General features: G+C 46.4%; 1 protein-coding gene across 4 annotated transcripts in view; it reads left to right on the top strand.

Annotated features, from left to right (window-relative positions):
* KANSL1 (KAT8 regulatory NSL complex subunit 1) overlaps positions 1–15,541 on the top strand; it is a 175,184-nt gene that overhangs the window by 157,697 nt on the left and 1,946 nt on the right. For 3 of the 4 annotated variants that reach the window (XM_010832379.1, XM_010832380.1, XM_010832378.1), the window contains 7 exons: positions 8,380–8,562; positions 8,995–9,183; positions 9,519–9,667; positions 13,371–13,492; positions 14,076–14,133; positions 14,359–14,471; positions 15,191–15,443. In XM_010832379.1, the coding sequence (XP_010830681.1) occupies positions 8,380–8,562; positions 8,995–9,183; positions 9,519–9,667; positions 13,371–13,492; positions 14,076–14,133; positions 14,359–14,471; positions 15,191–15,443 (1,067 nt within the window). The remainder of the gene's footprint in view (positions 1–8,379; positions 8,563–8,994; positions 9,184–9,518; positions 9,668–13,370; positions 13,493–14,075; positions 14,134–14,358; positions 14,472–15,190; positions 15,444–15,541) is intronic. The other variant, XM_010832381.1, reaches the window with a different exon arrangement.

The raw sequence follows: 15,541 nt of genomic DNA on the forward strand, positions 1-15,541 counted from the left end.
TAAAAACCTTGGGCAGTAGGGACACCAAAGGAGCCATCTCAAGAGTTCATGGCTCCTGAAGAAGAATCCTGTGGGAGTTAAATAAAAGGAAATTTGAATAAATAATGAAGATGGAGGTACAGTATTTTTTTTGTATATAACGTCTGGAAAGATCCTCTACCTTTTCTGTTACTTGAGAATAATAATTTACGTTTAGAATTAATAACTTACATGTGAAACTAACATATTGCACATCAACTATACAGTATTTAAATTTTAAAAATAATTGATAACTGAAAGTAGATTTTACTGGGACTGAAGTCTGATTGAAGAAATAGATTTTAACATGCCAGGGTGTTGGTATAAAATATTTTTAATGTATATTTTGGTTTCTTTTTTTATATAGAAAAAGGGTCTTTTTCTGTTTTATATATAATTTATGTGTTTTGGCTGCACTGGGTCTTCGTTGCTGCGTGCATGGGCTTTTCCCTAGTTGCCGTGAGCAGGTGTTTACTCTTCGTTGTGGTATACGGGCTTCTTGTTGCAGTGACTTCTCTTGTTGCGGAGCACAGGCTCTAGAGCAATTTGGGCTTCAGTGGTTGTGTCGTCTGGGCTTCAGTAGTTAGGCTCCCGCGCTCTAGAGCACAGGCTCAATAGTTGCGGCACATGGGGGGCTTCTGTGCTCTGTGTCATGTGGAATCTTCGCAGACTAGGGATTGAACCTGTGTGTCCTGCAGATTCTTTACCACTGAGCCACCAGGGAGGCCTATAATTGTCCTGAGTTTATAATTTTTCTAAAAATTACATTTTGGAATTCCCTGGCAGTCCAGTGGTTAGGACTCTGCTCTTTCACTGCCAAGGGCCTAGGTTCAGTCCCTGGTTAGGGAACTGACATCTCACAAGCCTCTTGGTGTGGCGAGAAAAAAAATCTAAATAAAGAAAAATTACATTTCAAATGGTGAGGAGTTCATGAGCAAAAATGTTGAAAACTACTCTATAGACTACAGAAGCCAGTGTTTTCATAATTTGGATTGGTGTTTCTTTGGTTTGCAGATAATCTCCCCATCTGGCCCCAACCACCAGAATACTTAAGTTCTCTGAGGATAAGGGACTATGTTTCTCTCCTTACTCTGTCCTTCATAGCACCTTACAGATAGTCTGTACACGTTTTTGAAAGGAAGGTAACAAAAATTGGGGTCTGGGGAATGAGAATCATGTTGGATGTAAAATTTACTTAGTGGTATGTGAAGAAAATCAGGTTTTTAGCATGAGTGGTATATTATCTTTTTCTTAAAGGGACACATAAATTGGGCTTTATGGATCATACTGTCTAGGTTTAGTCTGTGTTGGAACTAGGCAGCTCTGCCTTTGTAGCACAAAACCAGTATGTAGACTGTGTATAAGGAGGTGGGTGTGACTGTTTAAATAAAACTTTATTTATAAAAGCAGTCATTGCTGATAAACTATCCTAGAAAATCCCCTCATCTAATTGACAGTTCATCAAACATTAGATGGCCATAATCCCCTCAGATTTCTTATCTGTTCTTCAAATGATTGGATTCTTTCTTGGTCATCTAAATCTGTTAGCTTCCCCAAGCCTTATTATTAAAACTCCCTCCAACTGTAAGAAAGGGCATGGTGTAATAGTCTTGCTGCCATGTGACTTCTCCTAAGAGTGGAAATATTTAGAATACTTGAAACATATGAACAGTAAACTAGGCAAGGGTTTAGATCAGGAGTGATGGAGCAGTAAATACACTTTAGAATATAATGACTGGAAAACACGAAACATTTTCCTCTATGCTTCAGATTCCAGAGTCATTGACTTTTACCCTCTCCTGCCATTTGGATTATGGCTCATGTAACTTAAGATAATATTTGTATAGCATTTATAGTTTATATGCACTTCTCTTATTTCTTGTCTCATTTGGTTTTCTCAGTAATCTTGTAAAGTTACTTCAGTTTTACATATCAAGAAATAGGCTTAGAGAGGTTGTGGTTTATCTCAGGCTACATAGCTGATATAGCAGTCTCCAAAATTTAAACCCAAGTAATCTGATTCCTGTCCTTCTTTTCAGTATAATTCATGCTTCTCCCCAGCCAGGTTATTAAGAGAAGTCAGATTTCTGCCCATTTCCAGGCTGCAGCTTCAGGCAGAGACACCAAGACGACTCCAGAACATTTGTTGAGTTATTCTCTTAAGATTACAGTGTTGAATTGCATGGTCTCGTATTTGAATAAAGAAGCCTGAAATCTATATAGTTATATTAAGATTCTGATAAGATCTTTTGCCTGTTGAATCAGTATCAGCTGATAAATATGTTGATCATGCTTTGCCAACAGTATTACCTTGTATAGTTGTGAATTCTCTCCCATCACCTAAATATGCCCAAGACACCTGCCTGCCATCTCCTGTTCCATCATTCTGTAGTCCCTGTGGTCTTTTCCTGTCTCTTGTCTTCTCTCCCCACCTACACCCTTTTTCCACTCTTGCCTTTCCCCACTCTCTCCCTTGTGTCAGTCACACACACAAACACACACACATATCCTAATTATGACATTGGAGTTTGGACAAGAGAGATGGTCATTAAATTCTCTTTATGAGAAAGTAAAGAATAGTATATATATTTTTTACTTTCTCAAGTTGAGCATTAACATATCTGCCTATGAATACAGTAGACTTTCTGTGACTCAACCCAGGGACCTAATTACTGTGTCTAATATTGTGACTATTGGGATTTTTTACTTGATTCAGACAACTGCCACACTCAGAATACAGAATGCCACATTTGTAAACTGGAAGATTGCCAGGGCCATGAAGATGTGAATAGTGTCTCCTGAAATATTGAGATTCCCCAGATCTTTTTGTGTATAATAGTAACAGTGAAGACTAGCAACCAGCATACTGTGTGGGTCAAAGCTGACCTCCAGGCCACCCCGTTCTTCTCTAGAATACATTTAAAGATGGCAGGACATCCAACTTTTCATTTTCTGTAGTTTTACTGATGTTTCCCTAGCCAGTTTGTGTACTTGTTGGGATGGGAACCAATTGTAGCTCTTAATCCTAGAGTTCATCTCCCACCTTACCACACCTTAGCCACTCCCATTCATTTTAGGAACTGCTCCCTGGCTGGAAGGTGGAGACATTAGGGTGTGATAACCCTTTAGTCCTCTGGTGGCTCAGAGGTAAAGTGTCTGCCTGCCATGTTGGAGACCTGGGTTAGATCCCTGGGTCGGGAAGATCCCCTGGAGAAGGAAATGGCAACCCACTCCAGTACTCTTGACTAGAAAATCCTGTGGACGGAGGAGCCTGGTGGGCTACTGTCCATAGGGTCGCAAAGAGTCGGACATGACTGAGCGACTTCACTCATTCAACCCTTCAGTATTCCAGAAACAGGAGCTTGTTTCCTTATTACCTCATGTAATCAAGCCAGCTAAAGCTTAGCTTGAAATAGAGGATGTATAATGGCAACCCACTCCAGTACTCTTGCCTGGAAAATCCCATGGACGGAGGAGCCTGGTAGGCTGCAGTCATGGGGTCACAAAGAGTCGGACACAACTGAGCGACTTCACTTTCACTTTTCACTTTCATGCATTGGAGAAGGAATGGCGACCCACTCCAGTGTTCTTGCCTGGAGAATCCCAGGGACGGCGGAGCCCGGTGGGCTGCCGTCTATGGGGTCGCACAGAGTCGGACACAACTGAAACGACTTAGCAGCAGCGGCAACCTTGGGGAAAAGCATGTTGACTTAGGTTTGTGCTTAATAAGAGCACCACCTGCTGGCCTCGAAGAGCTCTGCTCTTTTGAGAGAGCTTGCCAAGACAACTAGCTGTATCCATGAGGCTATTGCAGCTTACCAGCAGGAGGAGGAAGTGAGCGTGACTGAACACCATGAGAAAGTGTGCTTGAGAAAATGGTGGATCATGGAATGTCAGACTCTGGCGGGCCTGAAGCTAAAGTCTTCTTTTTGTTTGAGGAAATGGCAAACTAAGGTAATGTCTCTTGTCATTGACCTGGTTAAGGATCTGTACCTCCTGCCTGGTTAATACCACTTTAATGGCCATTGCCTATGCAGGTGTGAACTCTTTCTTTGCTTACTTTCAGGTCCTCTGTGTCTATTTTCAGAATTGTAGCTCTGTGTGGATCCCAGGTGTTATTACTCAGAGCAGGAACTCAGACTAGCAGTTCCTAAGAGATCATTTTTGTTCACTGATTTTGGGGAATTTAACTGAGTCTCTCTTTACTTTTATATGAAAGCTGCTAAAACACAGCAAACTTCTAGCAATGTATAGTAGCCTGAGTCCCATAAACAGTTATCCCTAACAGCTTATTCAGTGGGTTTTATAGGGGAAGTTGCTCTTGATTCTGCTTAATACCCAACTCCAGAGCACAAGGTAATGGTTTACACTTGTGCCAGTTTTTACTTCTGAGCATTTAAAATGGGGGTGGGGTAAGGGTTAGGAGTGGAGTTTTAGTTGAAAAGTCATTAATTAAACGTGTTAGAGTTGAGAGGCACAGTAGTCATCTAGTCTAGCAATAACATACATTTTTTTCTCTCTTGTGCTTAGTGAGATTGATTTATAATTAGATTAATTAACTAATTATTTGAGACAGGTCTAAGGTCTTGGGGTACAACAGCGAGTACTGCCAGGAGCCTGTGCCTGCAGCAGACAGAAGAGGTGAGAGAGTTAGAGCATGTGTGCTGGGGTATCTCCAGCCCTGATCAGATCTTGCTGCCTCATTTTACAGATGAAGATGCTGAGGCCCAGCCAAGTGATTTGTTCTTGTTCTATCCTCCTACTCAGTGATGGAACCAGGCCCTGTGTCCAGGACTGCTTATTTGCACTATAAAAGAGTGGGAGGAATAAAATCACTATGCTTTTGTGGTCCCATTAAACAGCCTATGCAGACTTCCCTCATGGTCCAGTGGTTAAGACTGCACACTCCCAATGCAGGGGGCATGGGTTCGATCCCTGGTTGGAGAAGATCCCACATGCCATGTGGTACAGCCCCCAAAAAGACCAAATAAATAAGAAAAACCAGCCTTTGCCAAGTGAGAGTAACTCTTTTGCTGATGCAGGGGATGTCCTGGGATATAGAAGAGGTGTTCCCCCACTTCTTGAGCCTTCTTTATACCTTTGAACTCAGCCCAGCTTTCAGAATTTCTGTAGACAGTGCTTTATTTCCAGTACACCCTTTTCCCCAACCACTCTGAGCAAAGAAGTTTTAATTAATTAAAATTCCCCTAAATTTAATTCAATTTGATTAATACTTCTAAACTCAATTCTTATGTGGGAGATTTAAAAAAAAAAAATTTTTTTTTTTTTTTTAACATTTGACCTTTGGGGTGTGGGATAATCGAGCCATTTTATTAAGGGGCTTGGGCGGGCTCTAAGGGCTAGGAGTACAGTGAGCTCTGATATCCTTGGCCTGGCTGAAAGCTGATTGATCATTTATTTTAAGGGTTATGATAGGTGAATTTGTTTTTAAATGTGTAAAAGAAAGAATGATTATGGAAAAAAATTCACAAGAGCACTGTTCCCAGAGATGTGTCTTATTCTTTGAAGAGTCATGAAATACATAGTCTGTGCTATAGGAAAGAGTTAAGTTTTGCTACACTGCAGAACTCTTTTGAAAAATATTGTATACTCTCCACTTCCTTGGGAATAATTTGAGAACTATCAGATTCCACCTCAGAATTAAACTGCTCCACTCTCTGGGTTTTCCTGGTGTCTCAGATGGTAAAGAATTTGCCTGCAGTGCAAGAGATCCAGGTTTGATCCCTGGGTTGGGAAGGTCCCCTGGAGAGTGCCATGGACAGAGGAGCCTGGCGGGCTGTAGTCTATGGGATCACAAAGAGTTGCACGTGACTGAGCAGCTAACACACTTAAGCATTAATTCTTTGGGCCAAAGAATAATTTCATGGTGTAGTGGCTAAGAGTATGAGTTTTAGGATTTTACAGACTTGAGTTTGAATGTTGCTTGTTCCTTTCTGATCCCTAAAGGAGGAAATGGCAACCCAGTCCAGTATTCTTGCCTAGAAAATGCCATGAGCTGAGAGGAGCCTGACAGGCTGAAGTCAGTGGGGTCTCAAAGAGTCAGACACAGCTGAGCTTGCACAGTGTTAGTTACTAAACTGTGTAACCTTGACAAGTTAACTCACCTTTCTAAATCTGTTTTCTGTCATTAAAAGGAGCATAGTAATGCATCATGGAATTGTTATGAAGGTGAAGTAATACACAGCACCAGCCACAATATAATGGGTTTTTTAATGTTCACTCACCCCCCTCTTCTTTGCCCCCCGCCCCACTCCTAGTTCAGATTGAGCACAGCCTCTACTCTCCCTGGGAGCCAGAACCCCATTAATGTTTGAAGTGAAGTGAAATCGCTCAGTCATGTCCGACTCTTTGTGACCCCATGGACTGTAGCCTACCACACTCCTCCATCCATGGGATTTTCCAGGCAAGAGTACTGGAGTGCATTGCCCTTTCCTTCTCCAGAGCATCTTCCCGACCCAGGGAACAAACTCGGGTCTCTGGCGTTTTAGGCAGACGCTTTACCATCTGAGCCAGCAGGGAAGTCCTCCAAGTACATTAAATATAATAAATATTAAGTAGTTCTAGAAAAAGAAGGCATTCCAGAGGTGGTAGTGATTTTTGAAAGATGGAAGGCAAGATAACTATAGAGAAAAAAACTAGGAAAAAGGAGCCCAAAGCCTATGCTTTTGAGTAAACTCTTGTCAGGTAGCAGCCGATAGGAGGACGGTTCTTTGCCCACACTGAAAAAGGACAGAAAACAAGGAATGGGACCTGGGCATTTGGGTGATAGATCTGGACTTGTTCTGAAATACAGCTAGGCTAGATTTTAACCCTTTTCCATAGTGCAGCGATGTTTCATTCTGTGCTGCAGTGCCGAGTATGGACTCAGGGACTGGGACTTCTGAGTATATCTCAGGTGGTTAATGATTGATTCCCAGGAGGAACTGAGAGCTAAAGTGAGATGTGCTGATCTTCAGATGTAAAAGGAGAAATTTTTCAGAACCCTGAAGAAAGACCCACCTGTATCCCTGGTGGTGAAGTTTCAGAATGAGACTAGAAAAGGAAAATGTAAAGTTCAGATTGCCACTAGAGGTTCTAGACAGAGTAATAGGGCAAGATGTAGAAATAAAGGCAAACAGGTTGGAAAGAAAGTAAAGCAGCATTTTGTAAATGACGTACTTGTGTTGTAGAAAGTTCTAAGGATTCCACAACAGCTAACAAAACTTAATGATAGATTTAAGAAGATCACAGGATACAGGCCACTATATTAAAAATTACTGTATTCCTACATACTAGTAGTAAGCAATTATAAACAACTTTTAAAAAGTGATAATGATGACATTATCATTTGTAAGTCATCAAAAATATGAAGTAGTCAATCAATTTAACAAAATGTGTATAAGAACTGTACAATGAAAACCACCCAACGCTGATGAGAGGAAATAAAAGAAAATGGAGAGAAATACCACGTTCGCAGATTGAAAGATTTGGTATTGGAGTTTGCCCCAAATTGGCTGAGTTGATACAATACCACAACAAGCTTTTTTTTTCCCACCAAAAGTTTAAAAGAACCTACAAATGATTGAGTCAAATTCCATCATATTGGTGACACTGTAGTAATAGCTTTAAGGATCTGAGAGAAAACTGGTTTTAATCTTGAAATGCTCTTTCTAAAGAAATGACTCAAACTCAAGTCCACATTCTTAGGAAAATAAAAAAAGGAAACTAACAAAATGGAAAGATGCAAGAAAGAGTAGTGAACTCCCCCCAAAAGGTAGAAGTTATAGTTAAGTCTAAAAGATTTAATTTGTAATATTTCAATATTAGCTCATCACTTAAAAACCTAGATAATCCCCAGATAGGGAAGGGGGTGGAGGTCTGGAGGAAGGAGGGCGAAATGATCTAGTTCTTACTAGGGAAAGAGGCAGTGCCCAATTCAGTGCCTGATAAAGTAGCAGACAATAAATAGTTGTTGAAGGAATATATGTCCTGATTAACTTTATGTTGAAAGAAATACCTTGAAATGTTTCAGTTTCTAGAAGAATAAGAACAGGATGTTTATCAGTCTTTCAAACCAATAGAGTTTAACAGATTTAGCGGAACACAAGAACAAAGAAAAGACCATCATAGATCTTGGTTTTGTTTGGAACTTGAAAATAAAAGGCGGCAGTGACCTCCCTGTGAGTAGAAGAGTGACCTTCAGTGATGTTCCAATAAACAGATCTTCCCCTCGACAGTGCTTGTTCCTCGCAGTCATCCCACCACTGGGCACATAAGAGAAGGGTGTCAGGTGGGTCTCGCTCCCTGGAGAGCCGGAGCCCAGGGGTCTGGACTGATGGTGGCGTTTTGTGTTTCTTGCAGATGTTCCCACAGGCCTGCACTTCCAGAGCATGCTGAAATCTCAATGGCAGAACAAGCCTTTTGACAAAATCAAACCTCCAAAAAAGTTTTCACTTAAGCACAGAGCACCCATGCCAGGCAGTCTGCCAGATCCAACTCGTAAAGACAGGCACAAGTTGGTCAACTCCTTCCTAACAACAGCCAGTAAGTTTCAGGGGTCCATAGCGTCCTCCAATTACTTTTCTATTCCTCTGATGTTCTCAGGTTACTGGTATGGCCATGGCAGTGTGATGGGGTTGGGAGAGACAGTTGACAGATGCAAGTTCAGCCCACAGTCTTCTTTTTCTGCTCATTTTGGATGCTCTGGGATGGACCGTGAAAGCTGTTCCAGACGTCAGGTGTTCTGGGGCTCAGTGAACAGCCAAGTGGGGCATAGCATTGGGTGCATCTGTGGGCCGGCTGTCTTTTGTAGTCTGGTGTCACATTTTTCTCCAGTTGAGAGCCCGGTGGGCTCCCTGGCCTGTCCTGCTGCCCTGGGTATCTGTCATGGACCTAGAGAGAACTCGAGCTTGGAACTCAAATAAGAAAAGGTTGAGAGAAGATACTTCACAGCTCTTTTTCTGTTCCCCTCTTCAGAGCTGTCCCATCACCAAGCCCGGCCTGACAGGACCCACAGGCAGCACTTAGACGATGTGGGGGCTGTGCCTATGGTGGAACGAGTGACAGCGCCAAAAGCAGAGCGCTTGCTCAGTCCGCCGCCACCCGTGCACGACCCAAACCACAGCAAAATGAGATTGCGAGACCATTCATCTGAGAGAAGCGAAGGTAGGGCCAGGCCCGGCACCTCCGCCTGCATTTGCACCTGCGCAGGGCTTTCTGGGGCAGCGGGCCTTCCTATAACTGCCCCTAGCTGTGTCCTTCACTTGCTAGGAAGGTAGAGTAGAGGGGTCCGACCGCTTCTAAGTGTAGGTCACTCTTTAACTGCTGTAGCAACCTCTGCCACCCCCTGCCTCCCATCAGCCAGTTTGCTTCATCTTTTTATCCTTTAGGCTTAGAAAGCATTTTTGCCTTTACTGAGTATTGCGGGCCTTCCTAACTTGTGCTGGAAGTAGAGCAGGTTGAGGTAGCCATGTATTCCTCTTTTCTGTTGACCTCTGCAGTGTTGAAGCATCACACAGACATGAGCGGTTCGAGCTACTTGGCGGCCACCCACCACCCACCACACAGTCCCTTGGTGCGACAGCTCTCCGCCTCCTCAGACACCTCTGCACCCACCAGCTCTAGCCCACAGGTCACAGCCAGCACGACTGTAAGTACCCGCGTGGAGTGGGCCGGACACTCCCTCTGCAGTGACAGCTCCCTCCAGTGGGTCTGGAGGACAGTGTGGAAAGAGGGTCGTGAGGGCCAGGGCAGTTACAAGGACTTAGCTCATCCTGACTTGTGTGTCTTTTTTAAGTCAAAGTGGTGCTATTTAATCCTCCATTACGTTGTTTTCCTTGAGTGGTTCTTAGTAGAGATGGATCTGAGCTGGGCCAGCCATAGAAAGCTTGAGGCGGAGACAAACTCTAGGGTGATCTGTGACTGTTCAAGATACATGGGACTAAGTTTCATACAGAACTCCACAGTACCATGACTCTTAACTCCGTTGGCCTGAGGAATAAACATGAGAGGAGGGATGCAAAAGACGTGTTTGTGGGCCTTAGAGACGTTTGATTTCCTTGTTTTTAATCTCCTGGGGAGTGGAGCTGGAGTGCTAGGAATGAGCACTGGGTGCTTGGAAGGGAAGGTTGATGTGGAGCCTGTTTTTAGGTGTGCAGAGCAGAATTACAGATGCAGCAGGCTACGCGGGCAGGACTGACATGCGCGCTCACTACGGCAGGCGCTCTGACCCCTGATCAGCTTTCGTAGTACCACTCTCCACCCTGAAAGCAGTTTACACAACCATTCCAAACACACAGTCACGTTAACACTCTCTGATGTTTTCATTCCTCAGAATGTGCCTCCTTGAACACATATACCTGTAGCAGCTTTGTGCCCAGCAAAAGGGTCCTTTATATAGTAATCATCTTAGTAATAATGGAGGTAGTAATAATAGAATGCTGCTGCTGTAAATGTTGACTGTGTCCCTGCTGGGTACATAGGTGTTACCGCATTCGACCTGCAACACCCTTTAAGGTGCAGGGGGTGTAGGAAAACTGAGGTTTTCTAAGGTTAAGTGAATAGCATGAGGTGAGGAGACCTGTCAGGGTTAGAGCTGGGATTCCAACCCAGGCGGTCTGGCCACAGAGCCAGCTCTCTTGGGTCTTGCAGCACAGGGTGAACCTGGGTCGGGGCATAGCGAAGGTGACTTAGGCAGGGGCTCTGGTGCCCCTTCAGAGCTTACATCGAGAAACTTCAAAGCCTGCAAAATGTGCTCACTAGGCTCTGCGATCAGGTGGGAATTCATGTCGTTCTGTCTTTGCTCTTAAAAATCAGTCTTTCCCAGATGACCTTGTTCCTCCCCGCTTCGTCCGCTCCCACACCCACAGGTTTTATCTCCATAGCAGTGTAGTCTCTGTGGTAAGCCATTAGCAGGGATCTCAGAAAAACAAAGGATTTTACAGAGACTAATTCTGATAGAAGTCTTTTCTCAGATCCAGGACTTGGTGAAACTTCAGTGTTTTTTCACATGCCGCTTTCTCATGCCTGGAAAATGTAAACTTAGGCCTGAATCACTTGAAATTTTTACTTACTATCTAATGAGCATCAGTTTTGTACATACCACTGTGCTGACCCTTGAGGTTCTCGTTGCCAATTTTTTTTTCAAAGAATCTGGATTTATTGAATAGCAGGAAGAGTGATAGGCCAGATAGTTAAGGTGAGAAGCTACAGGACACTGGCGAGGAGTGGGGAGGAGGGGGATGGGCTGTGTGCTCATGCTGGCCGCAGAAAGCCACATGAGCCGACGGGTGCAACAGAGTCACCTCCGTAGTCTTTTTTTCTTCTTCTTGGACTCCCTGGATATGCTGATTTGATAGTTAGAAGAGATGGGGCCCTGAACCTATTTTTTCTCTTTTAAATATCATCTTGCACCTCACCTTCTGGCAGCCAGGTTTGGGAACCACTTCTCATTCTCATCACCTGCCCTCCACCTCTGGTCCTAAACAGGAGAACAACGTTAGGTTAGACCAAGTGAGTGTCTTCTGGAATTGGGGCGTCTACATGTGGGGTGGGGGTTGGGCTGTTGAACCCCACAGCCCGCTCCTGTCTCCCTGCCTTGAAGGTGCTGACAGCAGGCCCAGGGAGGTTCAGGGGAAATACACACCCGCTTCTGCCAGCAGTTTCACACTTGTTCTTGACCGCGATCCAGGGAAAGCTGTCTATTGAGGTTCCTTCGGGTACACTTCCTGCAACGGGGTGTGTGAGTTCAGCAGACATGTGGCAGAGGCCTGTGGGGGTGAGTCCACTGAACCTCAGCCAGGCAGGGCTTGCAAGTCTCTTCAACTGTTCCGGTCAGCCAGTTACCCTGAATTCGTGAAGTCAGTGACAGTCTGTTCTCATTGATAGCAGAGGAAACTGAGGTGAAAAAGACACTGTGATAACCTGAAATCATAGGTGACAGCTGCTAAGATCCTGGCCCGGAAAATACTGCCTTTCAGCGTTCTCTGAGAAGCTCTTGAAATGATCGGATGGATCGGTCATGGACCCCATCCAGGAACAGGAAATGGAGGGAAACAGCCTCTCGCCCCACCCCCCTCCCTGACCCCTTCCCTCTGGGCTGGCCGTGCTGGTGGTCTGGGTCTGGGCTGGCCGCACTGGTGCTTTGGGCCTGGGCTGGCCGCGCTGGTGCTTTGGGCCTGGGCTGGCCGCGCTGGTGCTTTGGGTCTGGACGCCCCTCACTGACCCCTCCCCCTGGGCTGGCCGCACTGGTGCTTTGGGCCTGGGCTGGCCGCGCTGGTGCTTTGGGTCTGGGCTGGCCGCGCTGGTGCTTTGGGTCTGGACGCAGCCTCTAAGGTGGTGGCAGGTGTATTGTCACCATGGCAGCGTGTTTGTCATCCACTGTTTGCCTCTGTCCTCACAGCTCAGTTGCCAGTCTCTGTTTCAGGGCAGGGTGTTTGCTATCTGGGCACAGGCAGCTCTCGGACTTGCGCCTCCATCTAAGAAACCATGCCCCTTGGCTCCCTGCTCGATTGCTCCTCTGGTCTCCCAGCTGCTGCAGAAGGCCCCGCCCCTGCTCCCTAATACTGGATCCTTACTAAGTGTTCTTTTCCAGGAGTTTGATCTTAACTTTCTGTAGGAACGAATCTTCTTTCTTCAGGAGTGTGAGCTCTACAGCCAAGGCCTCTTCATCCATTTCCCTCCACTCCTCTCCATTGATATACCTAGAACGCTCTTAGCTTTTTCCCTAAGAATAATAGCCAGAAAGGGGAAATCACATAAGGGTTCAGCAGATGGTGGGCACAGATTTAGCTGAAGAGTTCAGATCTGCGAGAAGGAAGTGCTTTCATGGCAACCAAAGTTAGCAGATCCACTGAGCTCAGCCTCCCATGGGGCATCTTTCAGGATGGAAGAATTCATCTTTTTAGTCCAGAGAGTTACCTCTAGGCTTAAGCATTGCTTTTTCCACTGTTGGTCTGTGTCATAGAGATAAACGGGGGGAAACAGGAGGTTTTGGGGGGGGTGTTGTTAAAGATGTATGGAGGAGTCTGTAAACTGTGGCAGTTGTCTCAAGGTGCCAGGATACCTCTGTGAAACTGAGTAGAGGTCTCTCTTCACGTGAGCACATGAATAAAGAGGGTGGCCAGTGAGACTTGTGAAGGGAAGGTCCTCCTCAGGCCCCACCTGGTATTTCTCCTAAGCACATTGCTGGTGGGAGACCATCCCCACAGTGCAGGCAGTTGCTGTCATCCCTCCTTGGGCCCTCTCCAGGGACCCAGATGCCTGGTTATTAGTGATCCTGTTTTAAATCTCAGGTTTAGGATTTGATATGTGTAGAATTGTTCCTCCCTTTTAAACTTGCCTTTGTCTTACAGCAGCCAGTAAGGAGGAGAAGGGGAGAGAGCTCCTTCGATATTAACAACATTGTCATCCCAATGTCTGTCGCTGCAACCACCCGTGTAGAGAAGCTCCAGTACAAGGAAATCCTTACCCCCAGGTAGAAGCCCTGCACGATCGGCTCTGCTCTTTGGTCTCCCTGTCCCCTAGTCACTGGGTTGTGGGGCCTAGCCTTGGCTTTTATCATTAAGAGAAGGGATCAGAGTGAAATTATTTCTATATATAATTTTCTTCATTATATGTGTGCCAGCCAGACCACAGGCCACAAACTGGCTGTTTGATGCATACAGATGTGTTTTAAAATACTAAATATGTTGTCAGTGTCAAAGCAAGATTTCACATAGGAATTTTTATTTCTAGTGTTTGTTGACAAGTCAAAAATTTGGGCAACCCTGTCTATGCATCCCCATGTGATAGCAACCAGTTGGTGCTGAGTAGCGTTGGTCCCCTTGAAACAGGTTCTTCTGCTTGAGTTTGTCGGTCCCCCAGCTCTGCTCCCGCCCTCAGCCCACTTTCCCTGTTCTGGCCCTTGTGGGCATCGAGTGTGAGGCCTCTGATGGAAAGAGTCCCCCAGGGCTGAGAAGGCCCAGTGAGAGCAGGTGGTGAGCACGCGTTCCCTCGCGCATGTGCTTTTCTGGCCTGACTGCCTGCATTCTCACAATTCTGCCTTCTTCGTCTTGCAGCTGGCGGGAGGTTGATCTTCGGTCTCTGAAGGGGAGTCCTGACGAGGAGAACGAGGAGGTAATGGCATGTTCGGTCCTCTTAGAAGAGCACACACACTGCAGATACTTCAAGACCTGTGGGTGTCCAGTGCAGGCTTCCTTGTATTCTTGTCCTTACCAGGAAGAGCCTAGTATACGGGGGCGGGGTGGGAGGCAGCGGTGTGCTGCTTCTAGAACTGATCTACCCCCACTTAAACATGACTTCCTGGCAGAAAGGGGGGTCCACAAAGGTGCTCTTTTGCAGATCGAGGACCTGTCTGACGCAGCCTTCGCCGCTCTGCACGCCAAATGTGAGGAGATGGAGAGGGCTCGGTGGCTGTGGACCACGAGTGTGCCACCTCAGCGGCGAGGCAGCAGGTGATGGGGCAGGCGCAGGTCCCCAGGGCCTGTGGAGGGAGGGTCGGCGGGGAGCTCGGGCCCGAGCTGTGTCCGTGGGTTGTCACTTAGTTGCTCTTCGTATTCCTCACTGGCAGTGGTGGAGAATGCACAAGTTCCTTGATGTTTGTTGGGACCAGTGCGGGTATAAGTAGTCAAAGGCTGGGTCCTCGCTGAGTGGTTACTGTCCAGTTATGCCAAACTCTGGTGGTCTCCCAACTCCAGGAGTAGGCCATCTGGGAAGTTGGAGGCCGATCAGGGGTGTGGTGATACGGTCGGAGGAGCTTTGGAGGCCTCCGGACCAGCTCACCTTCTGTGGACGGTGGAGTGTGCACAGCTCTGTGGTCCCGCTTGACTCTGGAGAACTGTCCTGCCCTCTCCTTTAGTATTACAGTGAGCAGCCCTCAGGGCTCTCAAGCAGAAGGGTCTGGGCTCTTTTTTGCTTTTTGCCCATAGCATGTGCCTGCCCCTGTGTGTAGTGACGGGGGAAGCAAGGGTTTGTGGTTCCAAGGCGCGAACTGCTGGTGTCCGTCTGCCTCAGCTCTGCTGGTCAGGAGGCTTTTGTCATGCATGACATGACATGCCACCTTTTTTGGCTTTTTTTTGGCATGACAAAAGCCTGCCACCTCCCCAACCCCCAAAACGAATATACAAGAAACTCCCTGTCACCAGGCACTCAGATTGTTCTTCTTGGGGTGCAGGTCTTACCGGTCATCAGATGGACGGACAACACCCCAACTGGGAAGTGCCAACCCCTCCACCCCCCAGCCCGCCTCCCCGGACGTCAGCAGCAGTCACTCCTTGTCGGAGTTCTCCCATGGGCAGTCCCCCAGGAGCCCTATTAGCCCAGAGCTGCACTCGGCCCCCCTCACTCCCGTGGCTCGGGACACCCTCCGACACCTGGCCAGCGAAGACACGCGCTGTTCCACACCAGAGCTGGGGCTGGACGAGCAGGTGAGCAGCAACACCTTTCTATGGTATTGGGGGTGGCAGATGGGGCAGTTGGGGGGACAGTACCTGCTCCAGATGGGACCTCTATTTTATGGACCCCC

Source organism: Bison bison, unplaced genomic scaffold (assembly GCF_000754665.1).
Source record: "Bison bison bison isolate TAMUID 2011002044 unplaced genomic scaffold, Bison_UMD1.0 scf7180017861046, whole genome shotgun sequence".
Lineage (NCBI taxonomy): Eukaryota > Metazoa > Chordata > Mammalia > Artiodactyla > Bovidae > Bison > Bison bison.